General features: G+C 43.5%; 1 protein-coding gene across 4 annotated transcripts in view; it reads left to right on the forward strand.

The window, feature by feature from the left end:
* The window catches only part of LOC130275545 (flavin-containing monooxygenase 5-like), a 214,437-nt gene that overhangs the window by 137,859 nt on the left and 50,007 nt on the right, over positions 1–26,571 (forward strand). For all 4 annotated transcript variants that reach the window (XM_056523611.1, XM_056523614.1, XM_056523612.1 and 1 more), the window contains 3 exons: positions 4,329–4,491; positions 5,941–6,083; positions 9,734–9,933. In XM_056523611.1, coding sequence (XP_056379586.1) covers positions 4,329–4,491; positions 5,941–6,083; positions 9,734–9,933 — 506 coding nt within the window. The remainder of the gene's footprint in view (positions 1–4,328; positions 4,492–5,940; positions 6,084–9,733; positions 9,934–26,571) is intronic.

Below are 26,571 nucleotides of genomic sequence, written 5' to 3' on the forward strand. Positions count from 1 at the left end.
GCAGCGGACCAGAGGAGAGAGGAGCCGGGGAGAGAACCGCCTCGTGCGAACAAAGTCCATATCCTGGCGGAGCTCCTGACGCCTTTCGGAAAAACGCATGTCAATGCGGGTGGCCAGATGAATAAGTTCATGCAAGTTAGCAGGGATTTCTCGTGCGGCCAGCACATTTTTGATGTTACTGGATAGGCCTTTTTTGAAGGTCGCGCAGAGGGCCTCGTTATTCCAGGACAATTCAGAGGCGAGAGTACGGAATTGGATGGCGTACTCGCCAACAGAAGTATTACCCTGGACCAGGTTCAGCAGGGCAGTCTTGGCAGAAGAGGCTCGGGCTGGTTCCTCGAAGACACTTCAAATCTCTGTGAAGAAAGAGTGTACAGAGGCACTGACAGGATCATTGCGGTCCCAGAGCGGTGTGGCCCATGACAGGGCTTTCCCAGACAGAAGGCTGACCACGAAAGCCACCTTTGACCTTTCAGTTGGAAATTGGTCCGACATTATCTCCAAATGCAGGGAACATTGCGAGAGAAAACCATGGCAAAGTTTAGAGTCCCCATCAAACTTGCCCGGCAATGATAAACGGAGGCTGGATGCGGCCACTCGCTGCGGAGGAGGTGCAGGAGCTGGCGGAGGAGATGGTTGCTGAAGCTGTGGTAGAAGCTGCTGTAGCATCACAGTTAGTTGAGACAGCTGGTGACCTTGTTGCGCTATCTGTTGCGACTGCTGGGCGACCACCGTGGTAAGGTCAGCGACAACTGGCAGCGGGACCTCAGCAGGATCCATGGCCGGATCTACTGTCAGGATTCGGCAGGCTGGATGTGGATCCTCTGTGTCAGAGAGGGATTGGCGTGGACCGTGTCGGTGGACCGGTTCTAAGTTGCTACTGGTTTTCACCAGAGCCCGCCGCAAAGCGGGATGGACTTGCAGCGGCGGTAGCAACCAGGTCGTATCCACTGGCAATGGCTCAACCTCTCTGACTGCTGAGATATGCGCGGTAAAAGGGATTAGACAAGAGCAGGGTTGGACGTAGCAGAAGGTCAGGGCAAGCAGCAAGGATCGTAGTCAGGGGCAACGGCAAGGAGGTCTTCGTCTAATGACAACCTCTTCGTCTAATGACAACCGCTGCAGACGGTCAGCAAGCTCTTGAAAAAGTTGGACTGCGACTGCCACAACTTTCCATGTTTCTGGCGCCATTTTGACAACTTCACCACGTGGAACGCTGCTCTCCGCCATGTCTGTACTCTCCGACTCTCCATGCAGACTGAAGAGGTTGCTCTGCGTGGTGTCTTTTATAGTGGGCTTCTTCAAAATGGTGCTGGGCAGGAAGGACACTGTGGGTGCAGCCCCGACTTCCGGTCCCTCCAGAAATGACTCCTGTATCTCTGAGTTCCCTTTTGGCTGCGACACAGCCACTTGGTGGCCACGCCCAGGGGCGGGGCGTGGCACAGAGCGGGCTTTGTTCGCGCGCTTTTCCGGCAGCAGTTCGGCTCCGCCTGTGCCGACCGGACCAACGGATCGCAGCATGAACTCATTGCGCAGTTTACACATCTTAGTTGTAACAGAATTTTCGCCTCTCCCCTTACTTTTCTCTTATCCCCCTTGTATGGTGCACCACAAGCACCGTTCCTGTACACAGCAACACGGTTTACAGCACATGAATAAAGTTCTTTTTCTGGGGGGAATACACTTTCACTAATGGCGACAGTAGTAGGCGCACAACCGTATCCTGTTCGTGACGTCAAAAAGGCTTTGTGGTAGCCCTGGGGGGTGTAGGGTAGTTGGGATGTTGTAGTAGATAAGGGGTTAATGTTAACCATTGAGTTCGTGACGCCAGGCTGAGGGCTAGTATGCTGAGGTAATTCTCCGGCCTATCGCCGCCCTTCCCAGAAACGATAGGTGCATGTAATAAAATGACTGAAGGTCCACAATGTACTTGAACTTGAACAAACTTTACTTAGATGATTGCAGTACATCCAATGAACAATGACAGTCTCAAGCAAACAGTCTCTATATATCTCAATGACTGACAATTGTTGCGGACCTTGAAAGATATTAAAAGTCTCTGAATTTAGGGTAGTTATTGCAGATCCGTCCGGATTTAGGGGATAGATAAGGTCCGGTGATTTTGCAGAGTGCGTGGGGATTGATACACTCAGAAATTAGAAGTTATCGGCCGACGCCGCAAGGTTCAGGCCTAGATTCACTGATCTCAGCAGCGCAGATGCTTCTTGCTTGCTTGCACAGGAACAAGAGAGCGAGAACATGACCGCCACGCCCTTAGATGGGCAGGGGGCGTGGCTAACCCGATTGGTCCGAACATCCGTCATTCACTGTTACACAGTGTGATGGGATTGACTACGTCACAGGGACCTCCAAAGGTCCTCAAGCAGAAATACCATAAAATTCACCTAACCACGTGACCCGCAGGTCCTGCTACACTATGGCCAGGTAATTAACTATTTATTTACATTTATTCAATCTGATACGTCCAAATCTCAAGTGGCCACTGGACAGCCACCAGTTGGATGAGAGGCGACCAGGGGCGAACCAGACAACTGGGACCCCGACGTCCCAGGGACTCCGGCCATGGGGACCCACAACAAAAGGGACCAGATAGGATACGGTACCGGGACATTTGTCCTTCTGAAGCAGAGATGCATAGTATTCCACACAGGGATCTTGCACTCTGCTGAGCAATGGTTAAAACTTGCATCTTTCTTAATTTGACAAGCAAGTGAGTAAGTGGTCTGATAGATATTTATTTCTTTGGCTTGCAAACAAATGCAGAATGCATTATTATTTCAGTCAACCCATTTTTCTTTATCAGTTGACATTGCAGCATGCTTATATTGAGACTTGCTCAGCTAAGTGTCAAGGAGGTGGAGCTTAGTGGCTCAAGTCCCAGAGCCTGGCACACCTTCTCACTTGCCCTCACTTCCTATGCCCTCCTTGGCTGACAGAGCCCTGTACAATAATTATGTGGTGACCCAGTACAGAATATAGCATACTACCCATCCTGTGTGGCAGAAGTTGCCTTCAGTGTCCGTCTTGGGCCCACACTACTCAGGATTCAGGGGAAATCTGAAGTAAGTATGAGGTGTTCTGAGGAGGCCTCAAGTCTAATCCTGCAACCATGCATCTGCTAAGTCATAACCCCTGCACCCAGGCAAATGTCAAGTCTAGTGGTAAGCACTAAAGTCCCGGGGATCCAATTTAAGTCAGTCTATGTGTATTTCTATGTGAAAACCGTATAGAACCGTATTGAAAACCGTATGTATTGACTCTCCCTTGAAAATCGTATGCCAAAAGATGCATCAGGTTGTGTCCGTTTTGCATCCTGTAAGATTTTGTCAGTTTTTTTTTCCGTACCCAAAACCATAGCCTACCGCGGTTTTTGGTCCGGGTGAAAAACTGTATTAAACCATATACATTTTTTTTTTACACATGGGAGTCAATGGGAACTGTCCAGAACTGTATGTGCGTATGGTTCCATCCGGTTTTCACCATACAGTTTTTGACTTTGCACAGTTTTTTTTCTTGGAATTTCAATAAAACAAGTGAAACTTTATTCATAAGTTAAAAATGTATGCATTTTTTTTCTTAAAAAATGTATGCAGCCGGACATCATTTTTTAAACTGTATACGGTTTTTAACTGTATACGAGTTAAAATTTGTACACACGTTTTGATACAGTTTAGTCCGGTTTTGAGGAATCAGTTTTTCATCAAAAACCTGATACGGGAACTGCATTGCAAAAACGTGGTGTGAATGCACCCTCAATCAAGTCACTAAAGTTAAGTGTGGGTTGCCATACAGCAAGTCAGTCATACACAGCACAATCAACTACAAGTCCCAGCAAGCCGATGAGCTTCCAAGGTTCACCCCGCACCTCTTTTTATACCAATCTGAGCTGTAATCGATTTTATCATCTATCCTGCCTCAGTAAATTTAGTTTTTCCATAACCTTGCGTCAGAGTACTTATTACCCCATAAAATGCCCAGAAGGAGCGGTTAAGTTTCACAGGGTGGTGTATAGGCTAAACACACCCTGGCATCACATAAAGGTCAATTGCACATTACCCTCACCCGACACCACAAATAAGCTTCAAGAGGTGAGGGAGGCGTGCTAGGCACTTCAGTAGCTTGGATCTGAATCTGTAACACTTAACTGCTAAATAAAAAGGGGTTTTAATAAGTTTGGCAACCACTATCAGCTCCATTAAATGCCAGATGAGACTTGTTTTTGCCCTTCTCTACAGTAGGTTCAGGTCTCTCATCTGTGATACATAATCTGCTAACATTATCTTCTACATTATGTCAATGTATTTCAGACTACAGTGTTCAGCATTAAGAGAAGCCCGAGCTTCTCAACCACTGGCCAATGGATTGTCACCACTGAAAAGGAAGGACACCAAGAAGAAGCTGTGTATGACGCTGTGCTGATCTGTAGTGGACATCATACATTTCCTCACTTACCATTGTCTTCATTTCCAGGTAACTGTATCTGTTATCACAGCATATATTATAGTTAAGACACAAGTGACAACTATATTATAGGACGGACTTTCCTAGTTAAAAATTCCTAGATATCTAAAAAATATTTAACCTATAACCAAGAATTCTAATCTGATTTCACCTCAATTTCATCCCCCAATATGTATGCAAATCTCTCAGAACTAAATAAAACCATCTAATACTAGCCAAACCAGGGTCAAAGCAAAGAGACCCTGAGATTGGGTAGCAGCGCCAATATTAGTTATAAATTTCCAGTATTTTCATATTTATTCAGTTCCACATTTGTTTTTATCATGTGTAATGGTTCTTGATCAGAATCACTAAGATCCTAAACCCTCTGTACAACACTGTTAGTTCAAGTTAATTTCAAAGATATGACAACATGTAAGGGTAAGCGAGTGTTACTTGGTGGTAACTAACAGGTTGAATAAAAACACATTGCACTAGCAGATTTTTTATGTTTGTTAAAATAAAAAAAAGTTCAAAATTAATTTTGGTGATGGATACCTGCCAGTGTTTATATGCACACAGAGGGTTTGAAAGAAGCAATGTCGTTTTCCAAGTAGTCCAAAAATTATCCCTTTCTGCGAGTAGCAACAGTTTTTGCACCCGGAAATTGAAGAAGCAATGGCTTTTTACAAGCTGTGAATAATAATTCCCATTCATGGCATAGCAACAGGATTGGCGTCCTAGAAAATGCACAGAATTGACACAAAACCCTCTATGCGGCCTTCACAATTAGTGCAAAAGAACTGTCACACTTAACTTCCAGTGAAAACAAATTTTGCACTGACAGAACTGCAGAACGCTCTCTGCTGCTTTACTAGTTATTATGTATGTGGCTCCTACTCCTCTCTGTGTTGTTCACTGCTCACTGTCCCTCACAGAGATCTTCACCTAACACCTGATATCTCTAATATGGTTGCTGAAGTTATGGTCATAGGCTGTTATAGCTGCTCTGACATCACCCTAATGCTGCCTCCTGGTTGGCTGGCAGAGCTGTTTGTAAGGCATTATAGGATTTCCTGTGGTCATGTGATTCTTTCTCCTTTTCCTTTTTGCCAGTCTCTAATGGTTTAAACAATTTCCTACCAAACTAACTTTAGACTCTGCACCAAAATAAACAATGAATTCTGCTTGTGTTACTTACAGATTTGATCCAGTTTTGGCCATGGATTTTGCTCATTGCCTAGATTCAGTTTGTCACATAGCTTGTAGGACTTTACATAATATTGATTTGAATTATTAATAATTTATTTTATTCCGTTCTGTTAAGCATATTGGCAGTACATTCTTGTGTACGTTTCTATTTGCACCTTAAAGCAAGAGAAAAAAAAACATTTCTAAAGTATTATTACTTACTGTAGAACTGTTGTTTAAAGCATTTTACAAGTTGACTCACTCCCTTTATTGTTTATTCCCTTTAAGGGATTGAAAAGTTTAGAGGACAATACATGCACAGTCGAGATTATAAAGTCCCCGATAATTTTAAAGACAAAAGGATTGTGGTGATCGGAATTGGCAACTCTGGAGGTGACATAGCTGTGGAACTAAGTCGGACAGCACAACAGGCATGTATCTTGCATTAGAAATTGTATTTCAAGAACTGTGAAACATCTTTATGAAACCCACCCACCCTTGTCCCTACTAGATTTTCTGGGACTGATTTTTGGTTCCACCAAACATTATGCATACTGGCCATTTTCTTTGGGAAGACCATTGTCATGAAGAAATTTCACAGTATTTATAATTTAAAGGCTATAGACACCTTTGCACTGTTTTTTTTATTTTTTATTATTGTTGCTTCCTGAATGCAACTTTATAAATAAAAAAATCTCCTACTATTTTGCTGCCTTGTGTAGCTACTTCACATAAACGGCTTTCCTGCTGCTTCCAACATAGATGCGATGTCATATCTCTCTTATAGCTCTCACTCACTTTTCTCTGAAAGATGGCAGCAAATAGATGGAGAAGAATTTTACACAGCAGATCAGAGTATTGAATACAAGCTGTGTATGAGTGTAAAGAGAAAGTGGCACCCACAACAGAATTCTAAGAAATACATTGCCGTTAATATAGACAGTCCATTTCCAAGCGGCCCTATCGCCTGCTTAATCAGTCAGTGCCTGCTCTGTGCAGAATGTCTGCCTGGGCCGGTGTGAATGAGCACTAAGGGAACACTCATACGGACAAGTAGCCCACGAGTTTCCTGCAACAGACCCATTTGAGGTCAATGTAATCTGCTGCAGATTTTGCAGGCCCCAGCCCTTCTCATGTCGTCATGCCCCACCCCTTCAATGCAAGTCTATGGGAGGGGGCATAGCGGATGCCTACTCCCCTCCCATAGACTTGCACTGATGGGGTGTGGCGTGACATTAAGGGGGGCGGGGTGTGATGTCACAAGGCTCCGGCCCCTGCATTGCCAGCCATTAGGCACGGAGCAAAGTTCGCTCCGTTCACAAGACGACAGGGGGTTCTTTGGATAGGGGATAAGATGTCTAGGGGCAGAGTACCCCTTTAAACAAACATTGAGGAGCAAATGTATCTTCTGGGTTTAAAGGGGTACTCTGGTGGAAAAAAAAATTTTTAAATCAACTGGTGCCAGAAAGTTAAACAGATTTGTAAATTACTTCTATTAAAAAAATCTTTTTCCTTCCAGTACTTTTTAGCAGCTGTATGCGACAGAGAAAATTATTTTCTTTTTTGAATTTCTTTGTTGTCTTGTCCACAGTGCTATCTGCTGACACCTGATGCCTGTATCAGGAACTGTAAAGAGCAGGAGAAAATCCCCATAGCAAACCTATGCTGCTCTGGACAGTTCCTGACAAGGACAGAGGTGTCAGCAGAGAGCACTGTGGACAAGACAAAAGAAAAATTCAAAAAGCAAAGAATTTCCTCTCTAGCATACAGCAGCTAATAAGTACTGGAACAATAAAAATAAAAAATTTTATTGTAATTTACAAATCGGTTTAACTTTCTGGCACCAGTTCAAAAAAATAAATAAATTTAAAAAAAACATTTTTCACCGGAGTACCCCTTTAAGTAAATAACAATAATCATGGAAATCAGTCCTCAAGGAAAGAAATGATATAATGGTGTGTAATTAATTGAAAGTGTAACTAGAGAAATACAAAGTAGCTGGTTTCATATAAAATAGCCTAATTAATTAATTAAATACAGAGACTGGTTTCTGGGCAGGGCCCTTGCTCCAGATCCAGTAATAAATAGTTGATAAAAAATGTATAAAATAATGATAGAATTAAGAAAACAGTTATAGGTATAAAATAAAACTAAATAAGTACATAGGAATGAGGATATGCCACCTTAATGAATTGTCTCTGATGGTCTGCTGAAAGTCAGTTATTAGCGTGGGTTATGTTGTATCCAATATACAGCGATAACCAGGATGACTGAATTAATATATCAGATGCCAGTCACATAAAACTTTGTTGAATAACAGTTTGATTTATATAGGTAGTTCCTATGCAAGATTAAGTAATTGCTGGACAACCAGAGATAGCAGAGTAGCAGTATAATAGCGATATAGTCTGTCCCGCTGGATGAACTATACAGGATGGCACGGGCTGCAGATACAAAAATACCTGTATGAAAGATGATAATTGCAGCTTTGGTGGTGTGTGATGTCGGGATGTGTTGACTCCGCTATGCGAGGGATTGTCGGCTGTCTCACCTGTGATAAGGCGCGGATCTGCCCCATTGCCCCCAAGTCCTCGACAAAGCCACTGCCTGTGGCGAAACGTCGGACGGGCTATGCGTCTGTGTTTTTAAGTTCTGCCGCAGTTCCCTACAGCAAATAGGTATAGTCTGCAGCTATACCAATATATCAGTTGTAGGTTATGCAGCAAGGCTGCTAATTTTCAGATACATTGGAACAAAGAGAACTGTGTGTTAACGATTTTTAAACTGATTGGCAATAAAAAATACGTTTTACTATTAATAAGTGGTTCTGATAAGGCCAGATGCGTTTCAGGGGAATCCCCCTTTTTCAATGGCTAGATATAGGTCTCCATGGCATGATGGTCTTTTTTTATAGTGTCCCATACTAATAGGCAGATCCTGTTAGGATTGGGAGTTACTAATTAGCACTCCATTCCAGATGATTGAAATCCATGGTGTAGATCCTGTTAGTTAGGATTGGGAGTTAGTTGTTGGTAGAATAAACAGGGTTTATACTGAATGTGGCATCCTATCGATAATTAGTTCAAATGAATAATGATATTTGATATAACTAATATTACCAGCTAAATCCTATACAACCCTAAATATCAGAGAGAGATGTAGTGTTTCTGTCAATTATTCTGCTAAAGAGGTTTAATGTCAAATTTTGGAGATAGTGTTCTTGTAAAGTTTTGTCTAAATATCTACTAAAGGATAAAGGTCCTCTTCTGGAAATTTCTATATCTGAAATAAATTGTATATATCTGATTGGGGATGTTTCTGCAGCATGCCCAAAGTTTTCTCCTATCCCCTTTTCAGATGCAACAAATCTGGTGTGTATGAATTCACCCATATCTTGTGGGTTTAAAGGGGTACTCCACTGGAAAAAAAAATGTTTTTAATCAACTGGTGCCAGAAAGTTAAACAGATTTGTAAATTACTTCTATTTAAAAATCCTAATCCTTCCAGTACTTATCAGCTGCTTTATGATCCATAGTAAGTTCTTTTTTTTATTATTATTTCTTTTCTGTCTGACCACAGTGCTCTCTGCTGACACCTCTGTCTATTTTAGGAAGCAGGAGCAAATCCCCATAGAAAACCTCTCCTGCTCTGTATAGTTCCTGAGACAGACAGAGGTGTCAACAGAGAGCACTGTGATCAGACAGAAAGGAAATTCAAGAAGAAAAGAACTTCCTCTGTAGTATACATCAGCTGATAAGTACTGGAAGGATTAAGATTTTTTAATAGACGTCATTTACAAATCTGTTTAACTTTCTGACACCAGGTAATTTACAAAGAAAAAATGTTTTCCAGTAGAGTACCCCTTTAAGACTAAGAAACAGGTATAGCTCTAGTTGCATTTTGTTTTTTACATCACATAAAAAAATCTCCAGTCATAGATAGCAAATAGTGATCGTGAAGCCAACATGTTATATTTCTATCCATCCGATAGTTGGCTTTTATTTTTATTAGACCCATGGTAACCTATTTTTTTTTCTCTTTGAAATGTTATGGATTATTCTATTTTTCTTTTTCTTATAAGGTTTTTCTAAGCACAAGAAAAGGTGCTTGGATTTCCAATCGTGTCTCTACTAATGGCTATCCAGGAGACATTGCAAAGCTTTCTCGGTTTTTAAACTTACTTCAAAAAATGTTGCCAAAAAGTTTAGGGAACTACATGGCAGAAAAAGAAGTCAACAGGAGATTCAATCATGGCAACTATGGACTCCTACCTCGACACAGGTCAGTTGTATAGCTTCTAAGAAATAAGTGACTATTATTATTATTATCACCAGTAATATAGACAGGTACCTGGCACTGCCCATGTGAGGTGACTATGAAAGGTGTTACATATGGTGAGTGGGCATAGGTATCTCTGCAGGATCTCATAGGTGTGCTACACAAACGATAACATATATGTATATGCAATTGTATCAGGCTGAAGAGACACAAAATGGTCGGAGCACTCACCACGTCTTCCTGCTTTGATTCTTATTGATTAACAGTTCATTAATACAAAAGTGTACATACCATAACCCGAATACCGAGCAGAGCTATGCCAGCAGGTGCGCACACCTGGGCTGCAGGCACTGTTTCTCACCTGGGGCCTGAAGAAACTTTGTATTTGAACTGTAGGTTGTTGTCATGCAGCCAATAACAGTGTATGCAGTTTATGTCTCTATACACTGTACACACAGAGGAGGAGATCCTGCACTTCTATATCTCTATACACTGTACACACAGAGGAGGAGATCCTGCACTTCTATGTCTCTATACACTGTATACACAGAGGAGATCCTGCACTTCTATGTCTCTATACAATGTACACACAGAGGAGGAGATCCTGCACTTCTATGTCTCTACACACTGTACACACAGAGGAGGAGATCCTGCACTTCTATGTCTCTATACAATGTACACACAGAGGAGGAGATCCTGCACTTCTATATCTCTATAGACTGTACACACAGAGGAGGAGATTCTGCACTTCTATGTCTCTATACACTGTAAACACAGAGGAGATCCTGCACTTCTATGTCTCTATACAATGTACACACAGAGGAGGAGATCCTGCACTTCTATGTCTCTATACACTCTAAACACAGAGGAGATCCTGCACTTCTATGTCTCTATACACTGTACACACAGAGGAGGAGATCCTGCACTTCTATGTCTCTATACACTGTACACATAGAGGAGGAGATCCTGCACTTCTATGTCTCTATACAATGTGCACACAGAGGAGGAGATCCTGCACCTCTATTTCTCTATACAATGTACACACAGAGGAGGAGATCCTGCACTTCTATGTCTCTATACACTGTACACACAGAGGAGATCCTGCACTTCTATGTCTCTATACACTGCGCACACAGAGGAGGAGATCCTGCACTTCAATGTCTTTATACACTGTACATAGAGGAGGAGATCCTGTACTTCTATGTCTCTATACACTGTACACACAGAGGAGGAGATCCTGCACTTCTATGTCTCTATACACTGTACACACAGAGGAGGAGATCCTGCACTTCTATATCTCTATACACTGTACATACAGAGGAGATCCTGTACTTCTATGTCTCTATACACTGTACACACAGAGGAGGAGATCCTGCACTTCTATATCTCTATACACTGTACATACAGAGGAGATCCTGCACTTCTATGTCTCTATACACTGTATACACTGAGGAGATCCTGCACTTCTATGTCTCTATACACGGTACACACCGAGGAGGAGATCCTGCACTTCTATGACTCTTTGCACTGTACACAGAGGAGGAGATCCTGCACTTCTATGTCTCTACACACTGTAAACAGAGGATGAGATCCTGCATTTCTATGTCTCTATACACTGCACACACAGAGGAGGAGATCCTGCACTTCTATATCTCTATACACTGTACATACAGAGGAGGAGATCCTGCACTTCTATATCTCTATACACTGTACATACAGAGGAGGAGATCCTGCACTTCTAAATCTCTATACACTGTACACACAGAGGAGGAGATCCTGCACTTCTATGTCTCTATACACTGTACAGAGAGGAGGAGATCCTGTACTTTTATGTATCTATACAATGTACACATAGAGGAGGAGATCCTGCGCTTCTGTGTCTCTATACACTGTACATACAGAGTAGGAGATCCTACACTTCTATGTCTCTATACACTGTACACAAAGAGGAGGAGATCCTACACTTCTATGTCTCTATACACTGTACACAAAGAGGAGGAGATCCTACACTTCTATGTCTCTATACACTGTACACAAAGAGGAGGAGATCCTACACTTCTATGTCTCTATACACTGTACACATAGAGGAGGAGATCCTGCGCTTCTGTGTCTCTATACACTGTACACACTGAGGAGGAGATCTTGCACTTCTATGTCTCTATACACTGTACACATAGAGGAGGAGATCCTGCACTTCTATGTCTCTATACACTGTACACACAGAGGAGGAGATCCTACACTTCTATGTCCCTATACACTGTACACACCGAGGAGGAGATCCTGCACTTCTATGTCTCTTTGCATTGTACACAGAGGAGGAGATCCTGCACTTCTATGTCTCTATACACTGCACACACAGAGGAGGAGATTCTGCACTTCTATATCTCTATACACTGTACATACAGAGGAGGAGATCCTGCACTTCTATGTTTCTATACACTGTACAGAGAGGAGGAGATCCTGTACTTTTATGTATCTATACAATGTACACATAGAGGAGGAGATCCTGTGCTTCTGTGTCTCTATACACTGTACATACAGAGTAGGAGATCCTACACTTCTATGTCTCTATAAACTGTACACAAAGAGGAGGAGATCCTACACTTCTATGTCTTTATACACTGTACACATAGAGGAGGAGATCCTGCGCTTCTGTGTCTCTATACACTGTACACACTGAGGAGGAGATCTTGCACTTCTATGTCTCTATACACTGTACACATAGAGGAGGAGATCCTGCACTTCTATGTCTCTATACACTGTACACACAGAGGAGTAGATCCTACACTTCTATGTCCCTATACATTGTACACACTGAGGAGGAGATCCTTCACTTCTATGTCTCTATACACACAGAGGATGAGATCCTGCACTTCTATATCTCTATACACTGTACACACAGAGGAAGAGATCCTGCACCTCTATGTCTCTATACACTGTAAACACAGAGAAGATCCTGCACTTCTATATCTCTATACACTGTACACACAGAGGAGGAGATCCTGCACTTCTATGTCTCTATACACTGTACACAGAGGAGGAGATCCTGCACTTCTATGTCTCTATACACTGTACACAGAGAGGAGGAGATCCTGCACTTCTATGTCTCTATATACTGTATACACACAGAGGAGTAGTTCCTGCACTTCTATGTCTCTACACACTGTACACAAAGAGGAGTCCCTGCACTTCTATGTCTCTATGCACTGTACACAGAGGAGGATATCCTGCACTTCTATGTCTCTATACACTGTACATACAGAGGAGGAGATCCTGCATTTCTATATCTCTATACACTGTACACACAGAGGAGGAGATCCTGCACTTCTATGTCTCTATACACTGTACACAGAGGAGGAGATCCTGCACTTCTATGTCTCTATACACTGTACACACAGAGGAGGAGATCCTACACTTCTATGTCTCTATACACTGTACACACAGAGGAGGAGATCCTACACTTCTATATCTCTATACACTGTACACAAAGAGGAGGAGATCCTGCACTTCTATATCTCTATACACACACAAAGGATGAGATCCTGCACTTCTATGTCTCTATACACTGTACACACAAAGGAGGAGATCCTACACTTCTATGTCTCTATGCACTGTACACACAGAGGAAGAGATCCTACACTTCTATGTCTCTATATACTGTATACACACAGAGGAGTAGTTCCAGCACTTCTATGTCTCTACACACTGTACACACAGAGGAGTCCCTGCACTTCTATGTCTCTATGCACTGTACACAGAGGAGGATATCCTGCACTTCTATGTCTCTATACACTGTACATACAGAGGAGGAGATCCTGCATTTCTATATCTCTATACACTGTACATACAGAGGAGGAGATCCTGCATTTCTATATCTCTATACACTGTACACACAGAGGAGGAGACCCTGCACTTCTATGTCTCTATACACTGTACACACAGAGGAGGAGATCCTACACTTCTATATCTCTATACACTGTACACACAGAGGAGGAGATCCTGCACTTCTATATCTCTATACACACACAGAGGAAGAGATCCTGCACTTCTATGTCTCTATACACTGTACACACAGAGGAGGAGGTCCTACACTTCTATGTCTCTATACACTGCACACACAGAGGAGGAGATCCTGCACTTCTATATCTCTATACACACACAGAGGAAGAGATCCTGCACTTCTATGTCTCTATACACTGTACACACAAAGGAGGAGATCCTACACTTCTATGTCTCTATGCACTGTACACACAGAGGAAGAGATCCTACACTTCTATGTCTCTATACACTGTACACACAGAGAGGAGGTGATCCTGCACTTCTATGTCTCTATACACACAGAGGAGGAGATCCTTCATTTCTATGTCTCTATACACTGTACACACAGAGGAGGAGATCCTGCACTTCTATGTCTCTATACACACAGAGGAGGAGATCCTTAATTTCTATGTCTCTATACACTGTACACACAGAGGAGGAGATCCTGCACTTCTATATCTCTATACACTGTACACACAGAGGAGGAGACCCTGCACCTCTATGTCTCTATACACTGTACACACAGAGAAGATCCTGCAATTCTATATCTCTCTACACTGTACACACCAAGGAGGAGATCCTGCACTTCTATGTCTCTATACACTGTACACACATAGGAGGAGATCCTGCACTTCTATGTCTCTATATGCTTCACACAGAGGAGGAGATTCTGCACTTCTATGTCTCTATACACTGTACACACAGAGGAGGAGATCCTACACTTCTATGTCCCTATACACTGTACACACAGAGGAGGAGATCCTACACTTCTATGTCACTATACACTATACAGACAGAGAAGATCCTGCACTTCTATGTCTCTATACACTGTACACACAGAGGAGGAGATTCTGCACTTCTATGTCTCTATACACTGTACACACAGAGGAGGAGATCCTACACTTCTATGTCTCTATACACTGTACACACAGAGGAGGAGATCCTACACTTCTATGTCTCTTTACACTGTACACACAGAGGAGGAGATCCTGCGCTTCTGTGTCTCTATACACTGTACACACAGAGGAGGAGATCCTGCACTTCTATGTCTCTATACACTGAACACATAGATGAGGAGATCCTGCACTTCTATGTCTCTATACACTGTACACACAGAGGAGGAGATTCTACACTTCTATGTCCCTATACACTGTACACACTGAGGAGGAGATCTTTCACTTCTATGTCTCTATACACTATACACTATACAGACAGAGAAGATCCTGTACTTCTATGTCTCTTTACACTGTACACACAGAGGAGGAGATCCTGTACTTCTATGTCTCTATACACTGTACACATAGATGAGGAGATCCTGCGCTTCTGTGTCTCTATACACTGTACACACTGAGGAGGAGATCCTGCGCTTCTATTTCTCTATACACTGTACACACAGAGGAGGAGATTCTACACTTCTATGTCCCTATACACTGTACACACTGAGGAGGAGATCTTTCACTTCTATGTCTCTATACACACAGAGGAGGAGATCCTGCACTTCTATATCTCTATACACTGTACACACAGAGGAAGAGATCCTGCACCTCTATGTCTCTATACACTGTGCACACAGAGAAGATCCTGCACTTCTATATCTCTATACACTGTACACACAGAGGAGGAGATCCTGCACTTCTATGTCTCTATACACTGTACACAGAGGAGGAGATCCTGCACTTCTATGTCTCTATACACTGTACACAGAGAGGAGGAGATCCTGCACTTCTATGTCTCTATATACTGTAAACACACAGAGGAGTAGTTCCTGCACTTCCATGTCTCTACACACTGTACACACAGAGGAGTCCCTGCACTTCTATGTCTCTATGCACTGTACACAGATGAGGAGATCCTGCACTTCTATGTCTCTATACACTGTACATACAGAGGAGGAGATCCTGCATTTCTATATCTCTATACACTGTACACACAGAGGAGGAGATCCTCCACTTCTATGTCTCTATACACTGTACACACAGAGGAGAAGATCCTACACTTCTATGTCTCTATACACTGTACACACAGAGGAGGAGATCCTACACTTCTATATCTCTATACACTGTACACACAGAGGAGGAGATCCTGCACTTCTATATCTCTATACACACAGAGGAGGAGATCCTGCACTTCTATGTCTCTATACACTGTACACACAGAGGAGGAGATCCTACACATCTATGTCTCTATGCACTGTACACACAGAGGAAGAGATCCTACACTTCTCTGTCTCTATACACTGTACACACAGAGGAGGAGATCCTGCACTTCTATGTCTCTATACACACAGAGGAGGAGATCCTTCATTTCTATGTCTCTATACACTGTACACACAGAGGAGGAGATCCTGCACTTCTATGTCTCTATACACTGTACACACAGAGGAGGAGACCCTGCACCTCTATGTCTCTATACACTGTACACACAGAGAAGTTCCTGCACTTCTATATCTCTCTACACTGTACACACCAAGGAGGAGATCCTGCACTTCTATGTCTCTATACACTGTACACACAGAGGAGGAGATCCTGCACTTCTATGTCTCTATATGCTGCACACAGAGGAGGAGATTCTGCACTTCTATGTCTCTATACACTGCACACACAGAGGAGGAGATCCTACACTTCTATGTCCCTATACACTGTACACACAGAGGAGGAGATCCTACACTTCTATGTCACTATACACTATACACACAGAGAAGATCCTGTACTTCTATGTCTCTTTACACTGTACACACAGAGGAGGAGATCCTGCACTTCTATGTCTCTATACACTGTACACACAGAGAAGATACTGCACTTCTATATCTCTATACACTGTACACACCGAGGAGGAGATCCTGCACTTCTATGTCTCTATACACTGTAAACATAGAGGAGGAGATCCTGCACTTCTATTTCTCTATACGCTGCACACAGAGGAGGAGATTCTGCACTTCTATGTCTCTATACACTGTACACACAGAGGAGGAGATCCTACACTTCTATGTCTCTATACAATATACACAGAGGAGGAGATCCTACACTTCTGTGTCTCTATACACTATACACACAGAGAAGATCCTGTACTTCTATGTCTCTATACGCTGTACACACAGAGGAGGAGATCCTGCACTTCTATGTCACTATACACTATACACACAGAGAAGATCCTGTACTTCTATGTCTCTTTACACTGTACACAGAGGAGGAGATCCTGTACTTCTATGTCTCTATACACTGTACGCACAGAGGAGGAGGTCCTGCACTTCTATGTCACTATACAATGTACACAGAGGAGGAGATCCTACACTTCTGTGTCTCTATACACTATACACACAGAGAAGATCCTGTACTTCTATGTCTCTATACGCTGTACACACAGAGGAGGAGATCCTGCACTTCTATGTCACTATACACTATACACACAGAGAAGATCCTGTACTTCTATGTCTCTTTACACTGTACACAGAGGAGGAGATCCTGTACTTCTATGTCTCTATACACTGTACACACAGAGGAGGAGATCCTGCGCTTCTATGTCTCTATACACTGTACACAGAGGAGGAGTTCCTGCACTTCTATGTCTCTATACACTGTACACAGAGAGGAGGAGATCCTGCACTTCTATGTCTCTATATACTGTATACACACAGAGGAGTAGTTCCTGCACTTCTATGTCTCTACACACTGTACACAAAGAGGAGTCCCTGCACTTCTATGTCTCTATGCACTGTACACAGAGGAGGATATCCTGCACTTCTATGTCTCTATACACTGTACATACAGAGGAGGAGATCCTGCATTTCTATATCTCTATACACTGTACACACAGAGGAGGAGATCCTACACTTCTATGTCTCTATACACTTTACACACAGAGGAGGAGATCCTACACTTCTATATCTCTATACACTGTACACACAGAGGAGGAGATCCTGCACTTCTATATCTCTATACACACACAAAGGATGAGATCCTGCACTTCTATGTCTCTATACACTGTACACACAAAGGAGGAGATCCTACACTTCTATGTCTCTATGCACTGTACACACAGAGGAAGAGATCCTACACTTCTATGTCTCTATACACTGTACACACACAGAGGAGGAGATCCTGCACTTCTATGTCTCTATACACACAGAGGAGGAGATCCTTTATTTCTATGTCTCTATACACTGTACACACAGAGGAAGAGATCCTGCACCTCTATGTCTCTATACACTGTAAACACAGAGAAGATCCTGCACTTCTATATCTCTATACACTGTACACACAGAGGAGGAGATCCTGCACTTCTATGTCTCTATACACTGTACACAGAGGAGGATATCCTGCACTTCTATGTCTCTATACACTGTACACAGAGAGGAGGAGATCCTGCACTTCTATGTCTCTATATACTGTATACACACAGAGGAGTAGTTCCTGCACTTCTATGTCTCTATACACTGTACACACAGAGGAGGAGATCCTACACTTCTATATCTCTATACACTGTACACACAGAGGAGGAGATCCTGCACTTCTATATCTCTATACACACACAAAGGATGAGATCCTGCACTTCTATGTCTCTATACACTATACACACAAAGGAGGAGATCCTACACTTCTATGTCTCTATGCACTGTACACACAGAGGAAGAGATCCTACACTTCTATGTCTCTATACACTGTACACACACAGAGGAGGAGATCCTGCACTTCTATGTCTCTATACACACAGAGGAAGAGATCCTTTATTTCTATGTCTCTATACACTGTACACACAGAGGAGGAGATCCTGCACTTCTATGTCTCTATACACACAGAGGAGGAGATCCTTCATTTCTATATCTCTATACACTGTACACACAGAGGAGGAGATCCTGCACTTCTAAATCTCTATACACTGTACACACAGAGGAGGAGATCCTGCACTTCTATGTCTCTATACACTGTACACACAGAGGAGGAGATCCTGCACTTCTATATCTCTATACACTGTACATACAGAGGAGATCCTGCACTTCTATGTCTCTATACACTGTACACACCGAGGAGGAGATCCTGCACTTCTATCTCTCTTTGCACTGTACACAGAGGAGGAGATCCTGCACTTTTATGTCTCTATACACTGTAAACAGAGGGTGAGATCCTGCACTTCTATGTCTCTATACACTGCACACACAGAGGAGGAGATCCTGCACTTCTATATCTCTATACACTGTACATACAGAGGAGGAGCTCCTGCACTTCTATATCTCTATACACTGTATATACAGAGGAGGAGATCCTGCACTTCTAAATCTCTATACACTGTACACACAGAGAAGGAGATCCTGCACTTCTATGTCTCTATACACTGTACAGAGAGGAGGAGATCCTGTACTTTTATGTATCTATACACTGTACATACAGAGTAGGAGATCCTACACTTCTATGTCTCTATACAATGTACACAAAGAGGAGGAGATCCTACACTTCTATGTCTCTATACACTGTACACAAAGAGGAGGAGATCCTACACTTCTATGTCTCAATACACTGTACACAAAGAGGAGGAGATCCTGCACTTCTATGTCTCTATACACTGTACACATAGAGGAGGAGATCCTGCGCTTCTGTGTCTCTATACACTGTACACACTGAGGAGGAGATCTTGCACTTCTATGTCTCTATACACTGTACACATAGAGGAAGAGATCCTGCACTTCTATGTCTCTATACACTGTACACGCAGAGGAGGAGATCCTACACTTCTATGTCCCTATACACTGTACACACTGAGGAGGAGATCCTTCACTTCTATGTCTCTATACACACAGAGGAGGAGATCCTGCACTTCTATATCTCTATACACTGTACACACAGAGGAAGAGATCCTTTACCTCTATGTCTCTATACACTGTACACACAGAGAAGATCCTGCACTTCTATATCTCTATACACTGTACACACAGAGGAGGAGATCCTGCACTTCTATGTCTCTATACACTGTACACAGAGGAGGAGATCCTGCACTTCTATGTCTCTATACACTGTACACACAGAGGAGGAGATCCTGCACTTCTATGTCTCTATATACTGTATACACACAGAGGAGTAGTTCCTGCACTTCTATGTCTCTACACACTGTACACACAGAGGAGATCCTGCACTTCTATGTCTCTATGCACTGTACACAGAGGAGGATATCCTGCACTTTTATGTCTCTATACACTGTACATACAGAGGAGGAGATCCTGCATTTCTATATCTCTATACACTGTACACACAGAGGAGGAGATCCTGCACTTCTATGTCTCTATACACTGTACACACAGAGGAGGAGATCCTACACTTCTATATCTCTATACACTGTACACACAGAGGAGGAGATCCTGCACTTCTATATCTCTATACACACACAGAGGATGAGATCCTGCACTTCTATGTCTCTATACACTGTACACACAAAGGAGGAGATCCTACACTTCTATGTCTCTATACACTTCACACAGAGGAGGAGATCCTACACTTCTATGTCTCTATGCACTGTACACACAGAGGAAGAGATCCTACACTTCTATGTCTCTATACACTGTACACACACAGAGGAGGTGATCCTGCACTTCTATGTCTCTATACACACAGAGGAGGAGATCCTTCATTTCTATGTCTCTATACACTGTACACACAGAGGAGGAGATCCTGCACTTCTATGTCTCTATACACACAGAGGAGGAGATCCTTAATTTCTATGTCTCTATACACTGTACACACAGAGGAGGAGATCCTGCACTTCTATATCTCTATACACTGTACACACAGAGGAGGAGATCCTGCACTTCTATTTCTCTATACACTGTACACACAGAGGAGGAGATCCTGCACCTCTATGTCTCTATACACTGTACACACAGAGAAGATCCTGCAATTCTATATCTCTCTACACTGTACACACCAAGGAGGAGATCCTGCACTTCTATGTCTCTTTACACTGTACACACAGAGGAGGAGACCCTGCACCTCTATGTCTCTATACACTGTACACACAGAGAAGATCCTGCAATTCTATATCTCTCTACACTGTACACACCAAGGAGGAGATCCTGCACTTCTATGTCTCTCTACACTGTACACACAGAGGAGGAGATCCTGCACTTCTATGTCTCTATACACTGTACAGAGAGGAGGAGATCCTGCACTTCTATGTCGCTATATGCTTCACACAGAGGAGGAGATTCTGCACTTCTATGTCTCTATACACTGTACACACAGAGGAGGAGATCCTACACTTCTATGTCCCTATACACTGTACACACAGAGGAGGAGATCCTACACTTCTATGTCACTATACACTATACAGACAGAGAAAATCCTGTACTTCTATGTCTCTTTACACTGTACACACAGAGGAGGAGATCCTACACTTCTATGTCTCTATACACTGTACACATAGAGGAGGAGATCCTGCGCTTCTGTGTCTCTATACACTGTACACACTGAGGAGGAGATCCTGCACTTCTATGTCTCTATGCACTGAACACATAGATGAGGAGATCCTGCACTTCTATGTCTCTATACACTGTACACACAGAGGAGGAGATTCTACACTTCTATGTCCCTATACACTGTACACACTGAGGAGGAGATCTTTCACTTCTATGTCTCTATACACTGTACACACAGAGGAGGAGATCCTGCACTTCTATGTCTCTATATGCTGCACACAGAGGAGGAGATTCTGCACTTCTATGTCTCTATACACTGTACACACAGAGGAGGAGATCCTACACTTCTATGTCCCTATACACTGTACACACAGAGAAGATCCTGTACTTCTATGTCTCTTTACACTGTACACACAGAGGAGGAGATCCTGTACTTCTATGTCTCTATACACTGTACACATAGAGGAGGAGATCCTGCGCTTCTGTGTCTCTATACACTGTACACACTGAGGAGGAGATTCTGCACTTCTATTTCTCTATACACTGTACACACAGAGGAGAAGATCCTTCACTTCTATGTCTCTATACACACAGAGGAGGAGATCCTGCACTTCTATATCTCTATACACTGTACATACAGAGGAGGAGATCCTGCACTTCTATGTCTCTATACACTGTACACAGAGAGGAGGAGATCCTGCACTTCTATGTCTCTATATACTGTAAACACACAGAGGAGTAGTTCCTGCACTTCTATGTCTCTACACACTGTACACACAGAGTAGTCCCTGCACTTCTATGTCTCTATGCACTGTACACAGAGGAGGAGATCCTGCACTTCTATGTCTCTATACACTGTACATACAGAGGAGGAGATCCTGCATTTCTATGTCTCTATACACTGTACACACAGAGATGGAGATCCTACACTTCTATATCTCTATACACTGTACACACAGAGGAGGAGATCCTGCACTTCTATATCTCTATACACACAGAGGAGGAGATCCTGCACTTCTATGTCTCTATACACTGTACACACAGAGGAGGAGATCCTACTCCTCTATGTCTCTATGCACTGTACACACAGAGGAAGAGATCCTACACTTCTCTGTCTCTATACACTGTACACACAGAGGAGGAGATCCTGCACTTCTATGTCTCTATACACACAGAGGAGGAGATCCTTCATTTCTATGTCTCTATACACTGTACACACAGAGGAGGAGATCCTGCACTTCTATATCTCTATACACTGTACACACAGAGGAGGAGACCCTGCACCTCTATGTCTCTATACACTGTACACACAGAGAAGTTCCTGCACTTCTATATCTCTCTACACTGTACACACCAAGGAGGAGATCCTGCACTTCTATGTCTCTATACACTGTACACACAGAGGAGGAGATCCTGCACTTCTATGTCTCTATATGCTGCACACAGAGGAGGAGATTCTGCACTTCTATGTCTCTATACACTGCACACACAGAGGAGGAGATCCTACACTTCTATGTCCCTATACACTGTACACACAGAGGAGGAGATCCTACACTTCTATGTCACTATACACTATACACACAGAGAAGATCCTGTACTTCTATGTCTCTTTACACTGTACACACAGAGGAGGAGATCCTGCACTTCTATGTCTCTATACACTGTACACACAGAGAAAATCCTGCACTTCTATATCTCTATACACTGTACACACCGAGGAGGAGATCCTGAACTTCTATGTCTCTATACACTGTAAACATAGAGGAGGAGATCCTGCACTTCTATGTCTCTATACACTGTACACACAGAGGAGGAGATCCTACACTTCTATGTCTCTATACACACAGAGAAGATCCTGTACTTCTATGTCTCTATACGCTGTACACACAGAGGAGGAGGTCCTGCACTTCTATGTCACTATACAATGTACACAGAGGAGGAGATCCTACACTTCTGTGTCTCTATACACTATACACACAGAGAAGATCCTGTACTTCTATGTCTCTATACGCTGTACACACAGAGGAGGAGATCCTGCACTTCTATGTCACTATACACTATACACACAGAGAAGATCCTGTACTTCTATGTCTCTTTACACTGTACACAGAGGAGGAGATCCTGTACTTCTATGTCTCTATACACTGTACCCACAGAGGAGGAGATCCTGCGCTTCTATGTCTCTATACACTGTACACAGAGGAGGAGATCCTGCACTTCTATGTCTCTATACACTGTACACACAGATGGGGAGATCCTGCACTTCTATGTCTTTATACATTGTACACACACACAGAGGAGGATATCCTGTACTTCTATGTCTCTATACACTGTACACACACAGAGGAGGAGATCCTGCACTTCTATGTCTCTATACACTGTACACACAGAGGAGGAGATCCTGCACTTCTATGTCACTATCAGGGTTTAAGTCCTGCAGGAACGCATGGGAACATAGTTCCTGCACTTTTTCAACAGCAGGAACACTGTTCCCGCTAGCAGAAGTCCTGTAGGACCAGCTCTTGGGTGGAAATCATGGGTGAGTTCCCTCACTTTTTATTCCAGGACTTGACCCCTGGTCTCTCTCTCTATACAATATACACACAGAGGAGATCCTGCAGTTTTATGTCTCTATACACTGTACACAGAGGAGGAGATCCTGCACTTCTATATCTCTATACACTGTACACACAGAGGAGGAGATCCTGCACTTCTATGTCTCTATACACTGTACATACAGAGGAGGAGATCCTGCACTTCTATATCTCTCTACACTGTACACACAGAGGAGGAGATCCTGTACTTCTATGTCTCTATACACTGTACACACAGAGGAGGAGATCCTGCACTTCTATATCTCTATACACTGTACACACAGAGAAGGAGATCCTGTACTTCTATGTCTCTATACACTGTACACACAGAGGAAGAGATCCTGCACCTCTATGTCTCTATACACTGTACACACAGAGAAGATCCTGCACTTCTATATCTCTATACACTGTACACACAGAGGAAGAGATCCTGCACCTCTATGTCTCTATACACTGTACACACAGAGAAGATCCTGCACTTCTATATCTCTATACACTGTACACACAGAGAAGGAGATCCTGTACTTCTATGTCTCTATACACTGTACACACAGAGGAGATCCTGCAGTTTTATGTCTCTATACACTGTACACAGAGGAGGAGATCCTGCACTTCTATGTCTCTATACACTATACACACAGAGGAGGAGATCCTGTACTTCTATGTCTCTATACACTGTACACACAGAGAAGGAGATCCTGTACTTCTATGTCTCTATACCAGGGGTCCTCAAACTAGGGCCTGCGGGCCACATGCGGCCCGCCGAGGACACTTATCCGACCCGCCTGCCGCCACTGACTAAGGACATCCCTGTGTCCCGAGAATTTGTATAAGAAAAAAGAGAGAGAGAGACTGATGCCAGCGCCTAGCGCATTACCCTTGGCAACAAGTGCAGTGAGGTTCAAGGTTTGGCCCCAAAACCGTATAAATGGCTGCTCACCTTGGAGAAGATCAATAGAAGCCTTTCACCCCAGTGATAATTGGGTACTGAATAGAGGGATGGTCGCTGCTTGCCTTCTAGGTTGCAGGACAATCTGCACAGGTGTCCTAGATACAGACAAGGAGAAGCTTGAGAAAAAAACAACGGTTCAGAGATAGCGCTGCGGTTCCCTCAGGGACCCTGATCTGAGGAAGGGAGGGTACCTCCTCATGTTTTTTATTTTTACTTTATATATTCAATAAATATGGTTCCACTGTGAACCTTTTAACCTGTTGGGGACAAAGGACGTATGCATACGCCCTTGCATCCTGGTACTTAAGATCGAAGGGCGTATCCATGATATCGATCAGCAGGCACCCCGCGCAAATGCCCAGGGGGGTCATCAGATGTCCCCATGTCGGCGATCGACGCAAATCGCAAGTGAATTCACACTTGCGATTTTTGCCGATTCCAGTACCTGGAATATAAGGGGGATCGCGGTTGTCTAAGACACCCACGATACCCCTGAAGGGATATGAGTGAGGTGGCAGGGGTGCCACCCCTCCTATCCCTCCTATTGGTCATCAGAAGCAATGACCAAAAGCAGATCGGGGGCGCGGGGGTTAACTTTTGTTTTTCCCGTCGTGCCCCCTCCACAATAGGCGGGGCAGAACGGGGAACTGGGCACCGAAGATCCACTTACCCGTCCGGAGGCAGCGGGCGACGGTGATCGGCGTGCGGCGACGTCGTGCGGCAGAAGAGGACGGCTCCCTGGATCCTACGGAAGCCGGTAAGTTGCCTAGCAACATCTGGAGGGCTACAGTCTGAGACCACTATACAGTGGTCTCTAACCTGTAGCCCTCCAGATGTTGCAAAACTACAACTCCCAGCATACCCAGACAGCTGTTTGGGCATGCTGGAATATGTAATTTTACAACAACTGGAGGGCTACCGTTTGAGACCCCTATACAGTGGTCTCTAAACTGTATCCCTCCAGATCTTGCAAAACTACAACTCCCAGCATGCCCAGACAGCTGTTTGGGCATGCTGGAATATGTAATTTTGCTACAGATGGAGGGCTACAGTTTGAGACCACTATACAGTGGTCTCTAAACTGTATCCCTCCAGATCTTGCAAAACTACAACTCCTAGCATGCGAAAACAGCTGTTTGCTGTCTGGGCATGCTGGGATTTGTAGTTTTGCAACATCTGGAGGGCCACAGTTGGAGTTCACTTTGCAGTGGTCTATAAACTGTAGCCCTCCAGATGTTGCAAAACTGCAAATCCCAGCATGCCCAAACAGAAAACAGCTGTCTCTGCATGCTGGGAGTTGTAGTTGCGTACCTCCAGCTGTTGCATAACTACATCTCCCGGCATGCCCTTCGGCGATCAGTACATGCTGGGAGTTGTAGTTTTGCAACAGCTGGAGGCACTTTGGTTGGAAAATACTGAGTTAGGTAACAGAACCTAACTGAAGGTTTTCCAACCAGTGTGCCTCCAGCTGTTGCAAAAGTAAAAACTCCCAGCATGCATGGTCTGTCAGTACATGCTGGGAGTTGTAGTTTTGCAACAGCTGGAGGCACACTGGTTGGAAAATACTAAGTTAGGTAACAGAAACCAACTGAAGGTTTTCCAACCAGTGTGCCTCCAGCTGTTGCAAAAGTACAACTCCCAGCATGCACGGTCTGTCA

This window comes from Hyla sarda, chromosome 6 (genome assembly GCF_029499605.1).
Source record: "Hyla sarda isolate aHylSar1 chromosome 6, aHylSar1.hap1, whole genome shotgun sequence".
In the NCBI taxonomy this organism is placed as follows: domain Eukaryota; kingdom Metazoa; phylum Chordata; class Amphibia; order Anura; family Hylidae; genus Hyla; species Hyla sarda.